The 17,780-nt window shown below is 52.8% G+C and overlaps 1 protein-coding gene across 1 annotated transcript in view; it reads left to right on the forward strand.

Moving 5' to 3' along the window:
• SND1 (staphylococcal nuclease and tudor domain containing 1) overlaps nucleotides 1-17,780 on the forward strand; it is a 500,999-nt gene that overhangs the window by 270,848 nt on the left and 212,371 nt on the right. The window contains exon 15 of the mRNA XM_073329019.2: nucleotides 15,970-16,111. Within this exon, the coding sequence (XP_073185120.1) occupies nucleotides 15,970-16,111 (142 nt within the window). The remainder of the gene's footprint in view (nucleotides 1-15,969; nucleotides 16,112-17,780) is intronic.

A 17,780-nucleotide genomic window follows, 5' to 3' on the forward strand; every position in this document is an offset into this window, starting at 1 on the left:
TGGGGTGAACAATGAAGAACCCATGTGTGACGAAGTGGGCCTGTTCTTAATGTTTCCTCCGAATAGTGTGGGGGTGCCTCAGTTTCCCCTATGCAGTTCTTAAGTATCTAGGGGGTGGGGTAAGGGTGTATGATCATTGCAGAGCCCTAGAGGGCCGGTGTGTGCAGGGGTCTGGACACAGAGAATGGCCGACACCCTGTTTCCTGGCAACTGATGGCCTGGGCCCTTCCCCACTGCAAGGTGAGAGCTGAAGGGTTGGAGAACAAAGGAATCAGGTGACCTCCTGGCCCGGGAAAGGAACAAAGCCCAGAGGAGGAGGGGCTGGAGGGAGTTTCAGTTTGGGGCTGGCCGGGACATGGAGTGAAGGGCGGACGTGGTTGTCTGGCTCACGGCCCCCCAAAATGGACCCAGCTGAGGGGTCCCGTTCTCTGCACCTGCAAGCTCTGTTTTAGACCATGTTCCTGTCGTCTAATAAACCTTCTGTTTTACTGGCTGGCTGAGAGTCACGTCTGACTGCGGAGTTGGGGGGCAGGACCCTCTGGCTTCCCCAGGAGCCCCGTCTGAGCGGACTCGCTGGGGGGAAGCACACGGAGGGGCAGAGGATGCTGAATGCTCCGAGGTCAGACCCAGGAAGGTGGAAGCTGTGTGTCCTGAAGACAGGCTGCTCACAGAAAGGCGACTACCCCAGAGTCCTGACTGGCTTCATGGGGAGCAGTTCCAGAGCATCGCCCAGGGACTCCGTGACACCATGATGTCTGGAGAGAATCCTGTGATCAGTTCCCAGTCCCAGCAGCGCTCTTGCTTCGGTTGCACTTTCACAGAATCCTAGAAATGTCGGGCTGCAAGGGTCCTGGAGACGTCACCTAGCCTAGCCCAGCCCCCCGCGCTGAGGCAGCACCAAGTAAACCTAGACCAGTCCTGACCGGGGTTTGTCCCACCTGGTCTTAAAAACCTCCAGTGACTGGGAACCCACAACCTCCCTTGGGAGCCTGTTCCAGAGCTTCACTACCCAGAGAGTTAGAAAGTTTTTCCTAATATCGAACCTAGCTCTCCCTTGCTGCAGATTAAACCCATTGCTGCTTGTCCTGCCATTAGCGGAGACCGAGATCCCTGTCCTTTTCGTAGCGGGCTGGAACGAGTGAGGACTGGTATCAGGCTCCCTCAGTCTTTTCTCAAGACTAACCATGCCCAGATTTTTTAACCTTTCCTTGTAGGTCAGGTTTAATAAACCTTTGATCATTTTGCTGCTCTCCTGTGGACTCTCTCCAATTTGTCCCCATCTTTCCTAAAGCATTTCACCTGGAACTGGACACAGTATCCAGTTGAGGCCTCACCTGTGTTGAGCAGAACGGGAGTTACCTCCTGTGTCTTACATACAATACGCCTGTTAACACACCCCAGAATGTTACCAGCCCTTTTTGCAACTGCACCACATTGTTGACTCGCATTGAATTTGCGATCCACTCGAACCCCCAGCTCCTTTTTAGCAGTGCTGCCACCTAGCCAGTTACTCCCCAGTTTCTAGTCATGCATTTGAGTTTTCCGTCCTAAGTGTAATACTTTGCATCTGTCCTTAATGAATTTCCTCTTGTTCATTTTCAGACCCATTCTCCAATTTGTCAAGGTCATTTTGAATTCTAATCCTGCCCTGCAAAGTGCCTGCAGCCTCTCCCAGCTTGGTGTCATCTGCACATTTTATAAGCTCACTCTCCACTCCATTATCCAAGTCATTAATGAAAATACCGAATAGTACCAGACCCAGGACTGACCCCTGTGGGACCCCACTAGACACATCCTCTGACAGTGAGCCAGTGATAGCTACTCTTTGAGTACGGTCTTTCGACCGTTTGTATGCCCATCTTATAATCATTTCATCTAGACCACGTTTCCCTAGTTTGCTTATGAGAGCGTCAAAGCCTTACCCACATCAAGCTGTATCATGGCTATTGCTCCCCCCTCCCCCCATCCACTAGGCCGGTAACCCTGTCAGAAAAAGAAATTGGGTTGGTCTGGTGTGATTTGTTCTTGACAAATCAATGCTGGCTGTTCCTTATCACCCTGTTGTCCACCAGGTGCTTACACAAGTCCTCCTGTTCTTTTTGCGGATACAGACTAACACGGCTGCTCCTCTGAAACCTGGCACTGATGGTTCAGTACTTTCCGGGTATCGAAGTTCGGCTGGCTGGTCTGTGATTGTATGACTTTTCAAGGCGCTCTGCACAGAAAAGGTCTCGAAACACACTTTTAAATGAGCTGAGATTAACCCTGACGTTTCTGGGTCCCTCCCGCCCAGGCTGGTCTGGGGGCTGTGGTGGACCGACAGCCACGGGCCTGGCTCTCCTGTGCTCACGCTGTGCCTGCAGTGGTTTGAATGGCTGATGTGGGGGTTTCCATCATAGCGGGATCTTTGCTCCTGGCCTCTCCGGGCTAGGGATATATTGACAATCCAAGTGCACAAGCTGTGTGTGTGGAGTGGGTGGGGAGCCCTGCCTCAGATGGGCTGATCCAGCTCACGCGGTAGAGGAGCAATGCTGATGGCTCTCAGCTGGAGTAGCTCTGGCATGGAGCATTCTCGGCAATATGCAGCTGGTGACTCAGTAGCTTGTTCCCTTCCAGTCGGAGGTAGTGCTGACCCGAGCCTGTGTTCCAGAAAATGCAGCATAAAACCCAGCGCTGTTGAGGATCCTCTAGTCCTTACCTTAGGAACTAGGGGAGTGAGTTTAACACCACTGTCCTGGTCATGTTCCTGCATGAGTTGTGGGGTAGCCTGTCCCTCTACATTTCCCCTGGCATTTTAGTTGGGTTCAAGAGTCTTCCTTAAATCCAAGCCTAAAACCGTGCTTTTACACAGCTGCTGTGGCCCACCCCAGAAGTGGCTGCCATTCAGGTGGGGATGGATATTTGCAAAGTGCTTTGGGATCCTTGGGGCTGAAAGGCGCTGTGTCGGTGCAAGATGATTAGTGCTGCTTATGGCTGGGTTAGTTACGTGGGGTCCGACTGCGGCTGGGTCCCAGCACAGTGCCCCTGGTTTCCTGTCCCGCAGTGTGAGCCGTTGTGTGTGCGCATGTGTGGATTTTAATTGCATTTGGTGGCATGCATTAGTGCCATCTGCTCTGGAAAATCTATATGTCCTTGATTCTTGCCCTGTGCAGCAACAGCTTCTCCGGCGTGAATAGGCTTGTGTTGTGAGCCACCTTTGTCTGAGGAAACAATGCAGCTGAACGTGTTTGGGGGGGGCACAAGGAGGTTGTGAATGAAGTCCTTATCAGAGATGGACTTGTTTTGTTACCAAGTCTTGAGTTAAGCTCTGGGGAGCAGTGTAAAACAGAGCTCTGCCTAACTGCTTCTCCGTCCGACTGATGGGTTACCTACCCCAAGGCATGGTCTGCTAATGGCACGCAACCCGGAGCAGCCCTGGGTCAAAACCCTCTTGCAGCCCCCTCCGCATGTCAAGGTCTGGTCTGGAATTCGCTCTTGGTGTCATTTGTTCGTGTCAAAATGGTGCTGGGGCCTCAGGCAGGATAGAGAGTCCCTGTGGTAGGCGCTGTACAAATACCCCAAAGCGCTTACAGTGTAACTAGACTGGACAAATGAAGGGTTGTTATCCCCACGATACAGATGGTGAAGCCGAGAGCCAGAGGGGACATGACTGGCCCAGGGTCACACAGGAAAGCTGTAAGAGAGCCGGTCCTCAGTCCAGTGCCTCAATCCCAAGTCTATCCCCAGCAGCGGGGGCTAGCGAGGGTCCCCCTGGGGAGACTGAGTTCTGAGGGCCCCACACTCCTCATTACTACCCTCAGTATCTTTCAGAGTCCCTGAGGTTTCTGGAGCTTTCTCCTCCAGTGATCTAGGAGCTCTGATTGCTCTTCCAGTGCCCCGGAACAAGCCCAGCATTGGCTGCAGGAGCTTTCCCAGCCCACTGCTGACGCGTCCTTGGGTTTGAGCCCTTCTTTTCTTTCTCCTCCCCCACTTTCCCCAGCTACTTCCATTTCTGAGTCCGGGGCCTCAGCCAGGTGTGTCAGAGAGAAGTGGAGAGGCAGAGCGAACAGGCTGTGGAGGGGGAGAGCCTGTGTAAGGAATGGGATGGAGAATAGAGAGACTGCTATGCCATTCTGTAAGCCAGTGGTGCGTCTGTTCTGTGCCACCCCATCTCCAAAGGATCGTGCAGAGCTAGAAGGCTTCAGAGAACAGTGACCAGCGTGATCAAGGGCCTGGCCAAGCTCTCCTCTTGACAGGGAGTAAAAAGATGGAGACTGTTACCTCAGAGAGGAGTCGAATAAGAGGGGATATAAGCCCATAACATACTGACTGGTCTGGAGAAAAGAGATGGGGAGCTTCTCTTCTCCCCACCTCATGACACAAGAACAAGGGGACGTGATGAAACCGAAAGGGGGCAAATTCAGAACAGATCAAAGGGCATGGTTTTCCTTTCATGCTATGTGCGACTAGCCTGTGGAGCTCACTGCCACAGGATGTCACTGAGGCCAAGAGTTTGGCAAGAATCCAAGGGAGTTGGACATTATATGGGTACCAAGCCTAGATAGAGTAACAATGGTCAATACAAACCGAGTTTTGAAAGGGTTGGGGGGAACTCTCCCGGAGTAGATTATCTCCCGTCCGGGCACTGTTCACCTTCCTCTAAAGCATCTCGTACAGGGTATTGTCAGAGATGAAAGACTGGTCTGACCCAGTCTGGGAATACCTGTCTTCCTAAGAAGGAAGCCACTGCAGCATGCTTTTCCGCAGGGCCCATGGGAGCAAACGGGTGCTGACGGGGAGGAAAGGTCTTTGCTTGTCTCCTTCAGAAGGTGCAGAGCACAACGCGAGAGGAGGAACCCGGTGTCTGGCTTGGCATGGGGCCAAGATTTAGCTAGAAAGCTGGGCGGATCCTTAGAGCAGCTTCCCCTCTTCCTCCCTTCTCAAAGGCTTTGGGTAGCGCAGTGCTGAACCATCAGCACCAGCACTGAGTGGTCCCGTGCTGAACTGACATGACGGCTAAACTGGTGCCCAGCGGATGTTTGGCCATCGGCTTTCCCATCACGCTGCTTCCCTCCTGGTGCAGGGGGAGTTCCCGTGGCCCCGGGCTGCTGCCCATGCGTGGGCGTTGGAGCAGCCTGGCCTGTTCTGCTGCTGGATGAGCAGTGCTTGGAACGGGGCTGGCTGCCCTTGCTGCAGAGCGGCTTTGTCCCTGCGGGGTGAGGACACAGGAGAGTTGTTCAAGGTGCAGTAAAACCCTTGGAGTGCAGCACTTAACGCACAGTCACTGGCAGCCCGGGAGTTTCCAGGCAGAGAGAGGATGCCTGGTGCTCTGCATTTCAGTCCCTGGGAATTCCCTGCTTGCCCTGGCTCTCGGCATCACTCCCCTGCGCAGAATGCCCAGTCTCCAGCACCCGTGAACCAGGCCAGGCCAGCCTCCAGGGTCGCCTTGAAGTGTGAGTGCTATGTGTGCAGCTGGGTCTGCCTCCTGGGTCAGCAAGAACACACCCTCTCTGCCCAGGCCTGGAGAGAAGGGCACAGCTGGGTCAGACTCTTTGGGGGGAAAAAGTGCTCAAAGTCCTTCCCTTTAGTGCAGGCCAGATTGTGTGCGCCTCTCATCCCCCACCCCACTGTGCGGATGCATCAGCACCCCCACCCCGGCCCATTCATACCCTCAGTTATGCTCCTGGCCAAGGGTAAACCAAGAGAAATCTGCCTTCCTGAATTCTCGAGAAATCTGCTTCACTGGAGCAGCTACGGCTCCCTCAGGGGCAGAGGTGTCCCTGCCTTGGGAGGGGTGATCAAGACACGATCAGCCAGTAAAACCAGCCTGGATGTGCAGCGTGCTCCTGGGACTGGTGGTGGTGGTGGCGGCGGCGTGTCATTATAACTCCATCCACCCCTGGGAGCCTCCATCAGTCCCGACTGGCAGAGGGGAGCAATCGAGACCCCTACCCCCATGCTGACAGACCTGCAGTGAGCCCCTCAGACCCCAGCATGGTAGGCACTGTGCAGTGTTTGCATAGGGATCTCCTCCATATCACTGGCCCCTTCTGTGGACTTAGTCACGGATGCCTCCAATATACAGAAGCATAGGAAGTGCCCGACGGTGTCAGGCCAGCACTGCAGCCCAGCCACCTGGCTCCACCAGTGGCCAGTGCCAGCAGCTTCAGAGAGAGGTGCAAGAGGCCCCTGAGTGGGCAGTGATGAGAGCCTGCCCTGGGAACGTTTCCTCCTGACCCCCAATAGTTAGGGCATGTCTACACTTACCTCTGGAGCGATCGATCCCGCGGGTGTCGATTTATCGAGTCTAGTGAAGACGTGATAAATCGCCCGCCGAGCGCTCTCCCATCGACTCGGTACTCCACCAGAACGAGAAGCGTAGGCAGAGTTGACGGGGGAGCATCAGCAGTCGACCTACCACAGTGAAGACGCTGCGGTAAGTAGATCTAAGTACGTCGACTTCAGCTACGCTATTCACGTAGCTGAAGTTGTGTAACTTAGATTGATCGCCCCTCTCCAGTGTAGACCAGGCTTTAGTTTGACTCCTGCTCTGAAGCAGGAGGGTTTATAGCGCTTCCCAAGCTCTTGTAAACGAACTTGGGTAACTCTGGCTGTTCTTGGTATCTTCATGCATGTCTTGCCCCTTTGTGAATCCTGCAAATTTCTTGGCTTCGGTGACATATTGTGGCGGAGAGTTCCACAGGCTCTGTGATCTGAAAAAGTATTTCCCTTCATCAGCCTACTTGAATTTTCCACGTTTCTGCCTCATTGAGAGTCCCTGGTCCTTGTGTGATGAGATGGAGTGGGTGGAAGTCCTGATCTCTCTCCTCTCTCCCATTCATTATTTTATAGATTATCAGATCCCCCACCCCCTTATTTATCTCTTCTCTGAGATAAACATTCCTGTTTGTTTCAGTCTCCCTTCTGAGAAGAGATTTCAGTTTGCTGATCATTCCCATCCATCTCTGGCCCCCCTGCAGTGTTGTTTTGGAGGTGGGGTGACTGGAACTGCACCATTATGTATGTAAAGGCCTTGGGATAGTCTGTGTCCTGTTCCTTCTCCAGCTGAACTGCTTGTTAGATTTTTTTTTTTTTTTTGATTGCCGCTGCACACTGAGCAGAGGTTTTCATTGATCTCCCTTCTGTGATGGCCATGCCATTTCCCTGAGTGGATACAATTAATTTAGACCCCAATCAGAGGTACATTTGGCTCACATCTGAGCCGGTGTCCTTCCCTGACAGCTATTCTTTCCATGTAGCCTCATGAGTATACAAATCTGCGGCAGAGTGAAAAGCTGGGACCAGTGTAACGTGGATGTTTAATATTAAAATAACCCCAGGAATGTGATGCTGATAGCATTGCTCTCGTTCATATCTAATTTGGTTTTAAAAAAACCAAACCAGTCCCACTGTTCTTGAATTTCCTGACAGCCGCTGAGGAATGTGCAGCGCGCTGCAAGATTTGTGTGAGTGCCGCAGGTCCCGGGGGAAGGTTTGCCGTAGAACGGGAGCCCCGCTGGGTTTAGGATATGTGGAGCTTTGATTGCGGCTGTTCCTGCTGTAACCTCGACCTAAGGAAATCGAACCAGCCTGAATCCCCGTTAACAATCTGCCTGCTAAAAATGCCCTTTATTTGTGTGCCCTCTAGGGTCCCTGGCTCCCTTACTGGAGTGCAATTTATGAACAGTGCTGCTCCCTCTCCATTAGCTCCTGCACCGCGAAGCCGAAAATAAAGAAGACTTTGAAAGCTGTCCTAACGGACGCTTTGGGAAGTGAGTCGTAATCTGTCACTTTGGTGTCAGCCTGCTGCTGATGACTCTATGGCTTACCGTGCAATAATTGCCACACTCCACTTAATATTCCACATTAACTATCAGCACTTGCCTGTCTCTTCCCCTCTTGGAGAAGAGCCTGCTTTGTGCTATGCAAATACATGTGGATTTTAAGGTCATTCTCGAATATTTGAACACTGCTGCTTATTTTAGTTGTTGGCAGCTGGCTTGCACTTGCCAGTCAGCAGAGGCTTGTGTTCCAGGATCCGCTCACCTGAGCTGCTATGACCGCTCTGCTAGGCGAAGCTGGGAAATGTGGGTACTTTAATAACCTCCCCTCGCTTTTGGGGAGTAGCAGGAAAGTTCAGCCCACGGTGGGGCTTTTCCCTGTTTTGCTGCTCATTTTTTCTGTAAATGAATCAAATTGTGACTGTATAGTGATTACCACTAATTAGTAGCCTTCATTAGCAGCTTCTGTTTTAGATTTACATACGTTAAACCTAAGTGGTTAATAGTTGGGTAATGAATTTTTTCTTTGCTTGCAGATTATAGTTACTGGGTTGTATTAACTTCTTGGCTGCACAGCTGTGAAATAAATTTCCAGGCATGTGTTTTAAGGCTGACATAGGTGGAAGCAGAGGCTCTCTCTTGTCAAGAACAACAAGGAGCTGTGTTTTAGGGTTATCTAAGCATCTCATCCTCTGTGTGGTGCTGGGTCAAACAGGTGACTCCCAGCACCGGGTCCTTCAAAGCAGATTTCAGAGCGCTTTAGTTGTTATACCTGTGTGAAGCTTCATTCTTTCAAAGGCAGGATCTGGGCAGTCTGATTAGAGCTGAATAAATATTTACTTGTCTTTGCAAATTGGAAATTCCTTTTTTTTCACCCAAAATTGAGGTTTTTTTCAGGTTTTTTTCTCCTGAAATAAAAACCCCAAAATAATTAGTTGGTGTTGAACAAAGCATTTGGAGTGGAATGGTGAATGGAAATGACATTTCAAAACGAAAATGTTGATTTGAATTGACATTTCTGAATCTTTTTCAGTGTTTTTGATTAACTTGACCCAAATTTGTGAATAGTTTTAGTGCTCCTCAAAAATGCATTTTTGACACATTTACTGTTTGCTGAAAACTTTTGCCCAGATACGATGGTGATGGGTTGTAGGATAAAACCCTAAGAGAAGATGGAAGGCAGATCCAGATTGTCACTTGTGTATTGTGACAGGGTTGGGCCAGATGGCTACAGGAGAGTAATAGAAGGCAGATATATTAGCCCCAGGTTAAGTAGGTCCCTTTTCCCTGGGTAAGGTAACAGGGAAGGTTCCAGAACAATCAGGTACCTTCTGGAGACAATTAAGATGACAGGCTGATTAGAACACCTACAGCCAATCAAGAAGCTGCTAGAATCAATTAAGGCAGGCTAATCAGGGCACCTGGGTTTTTAAAAGGAGCTCACTTCAGTTTGTGGTGTGCGTGTGAGGACTTGGGAGCAAGAGGCACTAGGAGCTGAGAGTGAGAACGCGGACTGTTGGAGGACTGAGGAGTACAAGCTTATCAGACACCAGGAGGAAGGTCCTGTGGTGAGGATAAAGATGATGTTGGGAGCTGGCCACGGGGAAGTAGCCCAGGGAGTTGTAGCTGTCGGACAGCTGTTCCAGGAGGCAGTCTAGACATCCGCATTCCACAGGGCCCTGGGCTGGAACCCGGAGTAGAGGGCAGGCCCGAGTTCCCCCCAAATCCTCCCCAACTCCTGATGAGACACAGGAGGAGTTGACCTGGACCAGCACCCCATTGCTGTTCCACCAGAGGGGAAGGTCTCTGGGCTGTTCCCCAACCCACATGGTGGATCAGCAGAGACTGCAGGGGTTGTTCTTCTCCTTAGCCTCATCGCTGGCCAGCATGGGGAAATCTGAGTGAACGGCAGATCTGAGCCTCGAAAGTGGCCAAACTGAGGGCTACTGTGAATCTCTGAGGCAAGCAAATCCGCCAGTAAGCGCAGGATCCACCTAGGTAGAGGAGGAACTTTTGTCACACATGTCAAAAAAAGCTATTAGGTTGGTTTGACACAATTTGTTCTTGACAGATCCACGCTGTCTGTTACTTATCACCTTATTACCTTCTAGGTGTTTGCAAATCGATTGCTTGATTATTTGCTCCATTATCTTTCTGGGTACTGAAGTTAAGCTGACTGGTCTGTAATTCCCCAGGTCAGCTCCTTGTGTATTTTAGGATGTATTTCATTAGGCCCTGGTGACTTGAAGACATCTAACTTGTCCAAGGAATTTTTAACTTGTTCTTTCCCTATTCTATCCATCTGACGTTCACTGTGTCTGATGTCCCATCGCTACTGACCTTTTTGGTGAAAACTGAAACAAAAAAAGTCATTTAGCACTTCTGCCATTTCCACATTGTCTGTTATTGTCCTTCCCCCTTCAGTGAGTAACCGGCCTACCCTGTCTTTGGTCTTCCTCTTGCTTCTAATGTTTTCTTGTTACCCTTTGTGTCAAACTAATTTAATCTCAGTTTGTGCCTTGGCCCCTCTCATTTTGTCCCTACATGCTAATGTTGTTTGTTTATATTCATCCTTTGTAGTTTGTCTTCGTTCCTACTTTTTGTAGGACTTGTTTTTTAATGTCAAATCACTGAAAGTCTCCTGGTTAGGCCAGGGTGGTTTCTGGCCAGACTTCCTGTCTTTCCTACGCAGTGGGATAGTTTGCTCTTGTGCCTGTAATGATGTCTCTTCGAAAAACTGTCAGCTCTCTGGAACTGCTTTTCCCCTTAGACTTGCTTCCCTGACCGACCAACTACCTGAGGTTGCTACCTGAGGTTGCTTGATCTCCATGACGGTATTGCTCTGCCTCCTGAGGGAGCCTGAGTTCGTAACTGATCAGGAGCCCAGCATCCTCTTACGGGTGCTTTTGGGAGATACAGCACCTGGCACAAGCACTTCCCAGTCACCTGGTCCAAAGAACCCGCCCCCACTGAGGGGTCTTGTCACCCACCTGATATGCTCAGTGTGGCACGCACAGGCTGCAAATGGGGAGCCCCCTCTGAAGGAAGCTGTCTGTGACGTGTCACGAATAGCTGTGGCTCTGACCTCAGGTCAGCATTTACCGTGATGGGCTAGAGGTGGCTGGAAGGGCAGGGCACTAAGAAAGGTGCTGCAGGGGGAAGCTTCACATGGGCCGGAGAGGGATGGGTGGTCTAGTCGGTCTCTCCCATTCCGAATTCCTGGTACTGCCATGAGTAGAAAGGGAAGCCGAAGTACAGTCTCCATCAGCCTCCAGCTGGGAGGGGAGGTTGGTCCAATGGGGGGGGCCTTTACAGGGAGGGTAAAGGAGTGAGTTAGGAATGTAGGGCTGGAAGGGATTGAGTCCAGACCGTGTGATCATAGGCAGCCCCAGCTTATCGTTCTCTTCACAAATTTACCAAGCTGGGTTGTTAGCCCCCACAATGCCTAGTGCAGGCTATTCCAGAGCCTGCCTCCCTCTGGTGGTTAGAAACCTGCTTCTCGTTTCCAGCCTGAATTTATTCCTGGCCAGTTTATCCCTGTTTCCTCTTGTGCCAACATTGTCCTTTAGCTTCAGTGTCTACCCCTGCTGTATTTGTAGAGAGCAGTCAGATCCCCTCTCAGCCTGCATTGTGCTAGGCCAAACAAGCCAAGCCCTCCCAGGCTTCTCTTGTAAGACAGGCCTCCCTTCCCTGGATCATCCTAGTAGCCCTTGGCTGGACCTTTCCGGTTGGTGATGAACCGTATTCCAGAGGAAGGCTCACCAGTGCTTTATCCAATGACATTAACACGTCCCTCGCTTGATGCACACTAGGATTGCACTTACTTGTTTGACAGCTGCGTCACATCGGTGGCTCATCGTCATCTGTGATCGACCCACGTGCCACCGCCTCTTCTCCTCTGTGGCTGTCACCCGATGAGTCCTGAGCTTATAGCAGACATTCTTGTTGTTAGCCCCTTGCTCTTTGTGCTCTTACATTTCACCCCATTGCTGTTAAGCCAGGTCTCAAGGCCTTCCCACCAATATTCCAATCCTCCTCTGTATCGACGATGCCTACCAACGTGGGGTTGTCCGCACGTTTCGTTAGCGCACTCCTTCTTGTGCCAAGGCCATCAATGAAACTATCTAAACGGGAACGATCCCGAGTCAGATCCTTGAAGAACTCCAACCCGAGTCAAGGGAACCCAGAACAACTTCCACATCCCCCTGCGACTTTCTCGTGAGGCGGCTTATAGGCTGTGTAGTCTAGTGCCTGGAAACAATGGATGGGGAGTCAAGACCCCTGGGTTCTAATCCAGGCTCCCGGTGTGACCTCTGGCCCGGTTTGCAGGGGAGCTGGGCTCCCATGGGGTTCAGTGTCTGTACAGCCCTCTAAGGCCCGACACAGGTATTTCTCTAGCCCCCTTCAGTTGAGTGTCACACAAGCTTCAGTGCATTTACCTTTTGTGCTATTATACCAGGGAGATTAAGTGACTCACCCAGGGCCTCACAGGGAGTCAGTGGTGGAGCAGGGAATTGATGCCAGATCACTCAGATCCCAGGCTAGAACTCTAACCGCTGGGCCGTCCTTCCTCTCTGGTGAGCTGCTGTACAGTTGGAGTGCAAAGCATTGTTATTGCCTAGCTCGGCATCAGCTGCCTGCTGCTAATGCCGGGATGCTGTCATCGCTTCTCTTGTGCCCCGGGGGATTGGCAGATCCAGATGGGCCACGATATTCTCCTTTCTTCCCATCTTCAAGGCTAATCTGCCATGCCGCTGCCAAAGCACCTCTTGCTGTTCTGTGGCAGAGGCTTTGCTCCAAAGATTCATGGCTGCCTCCACTCTCCCGGTCCCTCCTTGGTTTCTTTTTTGGTCACATCTGAAATGCTGAAGGTCGCGTCCTGTTAATGAGAGTCTGAGAGGTGCGGACGCATGTTGTCAGTCGGGATTCAGCTGTTGTCAAAGTATGCTCTGCTCCCACTCTCCCCTTGCCACTTAATTTTCCTGGAGTGACATGCGGGCGTGTAATCGCAGCCTGGCTTGCACTTTGGTCTAAGGAACGTATGCAGATAGCCATTTCTTTTCGCTCGCTGACTGCGTTGGAAATAATGAGTTTCCGAGTAGGGGAGCTGGTTCCAATTTACATTCAAGTCCCATAGCTGGAGCAGCGAGCTCTCTGCTCTAACCTTTGCCATAAAATATGGCATTTTGAATGCCCCGGCTCCTTCCCAGTAAGTCCTTTTCTGCAGTGCAAGCCGTTCAGCGGTGGGGACGGATCTTGGGAACAGCCTATTGATTTTATTTCTGTGATCTAGTGAGTTTCCATCCATGTCTCTGCTTTGGCAGTCTGGTCAGGCAGCCCTTCGGTGAACTAGATCCAAGCTGTTACTGAAGGGAAGAAAGTTTTTGGCTGCAGCGAGTTTCTCCCTTCCCTTCCTTTGCAGTTCATTTTTCTAAATTAAGGACACAGTGAAATGAAAAGCCACCTGGCTGCGTTTTATTTTAGGAACAGCTTTTTTTTGCTGGGTGAAATAAATCAGAAGCCCGTGACGTTTAGTGTCTTGCGTCTGAAATGTACAGATTGCTTAGTTTTTGGCTGAGGCCTCCGGTTCAAAATAAGTCAATAACCTAGCGATTTGAGATAATCAATTAGGTAATGCATTCCCCAATTACAGGCCCAGCCTATGAATAATGGCCTGAGCTTTAAGCCTGTTTAGCAAATGGTCTTAATCTGTTGGTGCTTTCTGACCTATAGGGTGTTTGTACTGTTTGCCTCTGCTCCGTTCTGGGGTGGGGAGGGAAGTTGGGCATGTGGGAGTTTTCCACGAACTTAGGCTACAGGTCTGCTCTGGCTTCTATCAAGGAAAGCAGCAGTGATCTGGGAGGAGATTGTCTTCCTGCTGTGACGGGTCGGTTTGGAAGGACACTGAGTCCCATTACTGTAAATATTGTTCTGAGCCCTCCCTCAATGTCTGGGCCTGTCCGATGAAAGCGTGCCAGGCATTGAAGTGTGGTGCTGCCACGCGTTTCACCAGGCACTCTGAGTCCCTCCGCCACCACTGACCATTGCTCATGGCGTGCTGACTTTTTCTTAACCAATATGCATTAATTTATACACAGTGGCTTGTTGCTAGGAGCGGAGCAGGCAGCAAAGTGCGATATTCATTTGAGGCCAGATTCCCTGTGAAAGGGAAGCACTTGCTGCTCCACGGGGAGCTGCGTCAGCACCGGGTTATGCTTAATGGGGGGGTGAGAGGTTGCTGGAGTTGGGTGTTCCGGGCCAGCTGGCGTCCCTCCTATCTGCCCACACCAGTGCTCAAAGTAGGCGTGGACCTGTCTAGGGCAGGAAAGAGATACGAACGTATGACTAGCGGGAAGCTAGCCAGTCAGGGCAGGGGGCTGCATAGGATTTTGGCACTTGCGTTCTTGCTGCGGTGTCTTAAACAAATGAAACAGGGCATCTCGCGTGATGGGTGGGGAGGGGAACCCTTGGGTGGCTCTGAGCCTGACAGGAAGAGCGTGTTCTCGCAGCACAGAGGTCCTGAGACGCAACCTCCTTCCTTGAGGAAGGCCAGGCACTGTGCCAAGGTCACGGGGAGCTGTCTGGATCAAGGTGCACAGACTGTGGGGCCAGGTAGATAACTGAGCATTGTTAGAGATTATTTGTATTAGCATAGCGCCTGGGAGCCTAGCCATGAGCCAGGCCTGTATTGTGCTAGGCACTGTACAAACACAGGATGAAACGCCGGCCCCTGTCCCAGAGAGCTCCTGATCGGAGTATGAGATGAGATGACAGGTGGAGACAGACAGATGGGGGAGCACCTGGAAACACTGAGACAGTACTGGTATCTACTCAGTCCTGAATGTACTCCCAGCATTCAATGGGTTCCATGGATCATGAGCAGCTGGTTTCCCTAGGGGCCCTGGATTCCTGGGGCTGAATTTGGCAGGGACTCCCCCAGGACCATAGGCCACTCGTGCCCAGATGCTGCCCTGCAGCTGGCAGGACACGTGGGTGTTTCTCGGGTCTATTGCCCTGGCTCGCTGGAGCAGTTTGAGACCTGACCCGAGCAGCCTCATCACCTGGGGAAGGAGGCTACGGGAGCCCAGCTCCAAGTCTGCATTCAGGCCTTGTCTATGCAGGAAAGATTTTCCATACAAACTCGGGTGCATTTGAACCAGTTAGTTACCCCAGTGTAGTCCCAGCCCTCCCGGTTCGGGGGAAGAGCTGCCCTTTCTCCGTGCAGCTTGTGTCGCTTGGGAAGGGATTTAAGCCAAGCCGTAAGGATCCAAATGGAAGGGTCCCGGGACGGGGGGAAGGGCGAAGGGCAGCTACCCCATGAAAGTGTCCGGCCTTGGAGACACGGCCTTGGAGACCCCAGTGTCGAGGTCAGCTCGGCTCCCCGCTGGCTGTCCTGCCGGGTGGGTGAAGGAGAGGTGGTCACGCTGGAGACTCGAATCACTGTCAGTGAGATAAGGGGCTGGTCAGGGCAGTGCAAGGCCTTGTGGCATTTGGTGCTTAGCCAGGGCGGTTTGGGCCCTGGCGCTGCTGCCCACTAGGGAGCTTGGGCCACAGCACTGCTTGCAGCCTGCATGCAGCTGGGTGTACGAGTGACCGTGTTCCCCAGCAGGGCCGAGTACCACACCCGTGACTTGCTGCCATGTGCCTGTGGGGTGCAGGGCAGGAGTACCTGATTGTTGCCCTGCCAGGAAACTCAGCTCTCCCCTTCCCTGCCCAAGTGTCTTGTGAGAGCTGGAGGAGCTCCTAGCACAAATGTGCCTGCGGTGTTACCTCACATGCCGGGGGCTGACCCCACCATTTGCCAGGGGCTGGGAGCAGGGCTTGGCTCCCTGGGGCAGACTCTCCACCTCCCAGCCCCGGGCAGTGCTGTGCGAGGCAGGAGAGTCTCCCAGCCAGCCAGGTACAGCACTGGGCAGGCCAAGCCCCGTGTTAATGGTGACTCCTTACGGGCCGAGTGCTGCTGTCCCCTCTGGCTGGTGGCCCCAGGTTCGTCAGCCTCTCTGCCCCCTGCCAGCAGGCTTCAGCCTCTGGCCTGAGTGGCAGGGACCAGAGCGCAGAGGCCAAGGCTCAGGGTTCGATCCTTCGCCAGGCCAGGCCAGGGGTCGTGTGACTGGCTGATGTGAGGTTGCTGTGCCTTGTCCTATGGGGATGTGGGTTCCCGCTCCCACCATCAGTCTCTAATGTCCTCTCTCCTTTCCTGCCCTCCCAGGACACCCAGAAGGCCAAGCAGTTCCTGCCCTTCCTGCAGCGGGCCGGCCGCTCCGAGGCGGTGGTGGAGTACGTCTTCAGCGGCTCTCGGCTCAAGCTGTACATGCCAAAGGAAACCTGCCTGATCACCTTCCTGCTAGCAGGTGAGCTGGCCTCGTGTCTGCGGGCGTGGGACCATGCTGTGTCAGTCCCTTGCTGGGTGGACAGCGGCTCAGCCTGCCCTCGATCTGTGGCACCTGGCAGGGGCACGGCTTGCTGTTTCCCTTCACCGCATGGGAGCTCTCAGGCCTGCCATGCCACAGTGTGAGAAGTGTTTGGAACGGGGGAGGGTCCTAAGTCTGTCTATCCATCCCAGTGCCCCAGCTCCCTTTGTAACTGATCTGAGGCTGCTTCTCCTAAGGCCGGGGAGGGCACAGAGTGCGCTCTCCCTCTGGGGTCTCCCCTCCCCATGCTGCTGAAGGCACCTTCCATCCCTGGTGCTCTGCCAGCATTGGCCCTTTGTGTGCAGGGGAGCGAGCAGCACTTAACCCAAGTCTGGTGCCTTACTGCGTCTCGGCTGCGTGTCCTGCGCTGTGTAAACCTGCCTGGCGCCCTTCTAGGCGGAGAGGTGGTTCTTCCCAAGTGCCTGCTTTGATGCTGGGGCAGTGTTTCTAGGGACCCCCCACCCTGACTTATCTCCAGCACAGAGCTGTTTTCTTCTATCTCTCATGGCTCGCTGCCTCCTGTGGGGGGAGATCCAGGTTTGAACCCTGGCCCTGGCAGCCCCAGTACCTGAGCCAGCTACTCTGCTCTGTTCCATACACATGGAGCTCTGTCTCCTTTCCTTGTGTCCGGCACCTTCATCTCTCCCAGCAAAGCTCAGCCATGAGCTGTGTGCTTGGAATGATGGTTGTTTATGCACTCAAGGAGCCAAGCGCCACTGACGAGTAGTAAAACGTGACTTTATTGGTGCTTGCTGCCTCCTGGAGGGGCTGCGTTGTTACGGGTGGGGTGGCGCCTTTCCCTGTCACGCTCAGCACAGAGCCCTTGAAGCCTGCTCTGCCTCTTCGTTCTCACAGATCTCTCGGGTGATGAGTCTCGCCTGACCGCAGCAGGGCTTGCTGGCAGCCACTTGCCATCTTCCCCGGGTCTCCTCCTCCCTGACAGACTCTGGGAACTGCCTTCCCTCCCCTCCCACCCTTCTTTCGGCAGGTAGATGGAGTCTCAGGGCGCAGTGCGTCTTGCTGAAGGATACGGGGCCCGAGATCACAGCCGCTTCCCCCACTGTCAGTTCTTGTTGAGCGTCTCTCTCATTGCGTGTGAAGTTAATGATCACTCTGCAACTTCCTATGCCTTCCCGAGGGATTAATTGAGCTGGAGCGCCGTAATCAGACATGTCTGCGGGCTCTGCTGAGGCAAGAGTGCTGAGCTGTCAGAATCCCGGCGCTGGGGCCACGTAAGCAGCTGGGACTGCAGCTGCGCACACCCCGGTGCTTGTTTGTACATCTCTGCTCTCACTGGAGATCCTCCTTCCTCCTGCCAGGGTGCAGAGAGGGGTCTCTGGGTCACTGGCAGGCAGTCATGGAGTCCTGGCTGTTGGCTTACAAACAGACCTTGGCTTTCTTCCCTCCGCCGGGCCCTAGGGAGATCCCACGTGGCATGGGCAGCTGAGCCTTTGAGTCACGATGGAGGAGGAAGGCAACACAGCTGGCTCCAGTTCAGCTTTCTCTTCATTTTATTCACACTTCTATTTATCCCTCCACACTTCTCCGCCCGGTGCCTAAATCTTGGTGCTTCCCATGACCCAGGCTCGTTGTGGAAGGAATATGCTGC

This window comes from Lepidochelys kempii, chromosome 1 (genome assembly GCF_965140285.1).
Source record: "Lepidochelys kempii isolate rLepKem1 chromosome 1, rLepKem1.hap1, whole genome shotgun sequence".
Lineage (NCBI taxonomy): Eukaryota > Metazoa > Chordata > Testudines > Cheloniidae > Lepidochelys > Lepidochelys kempii.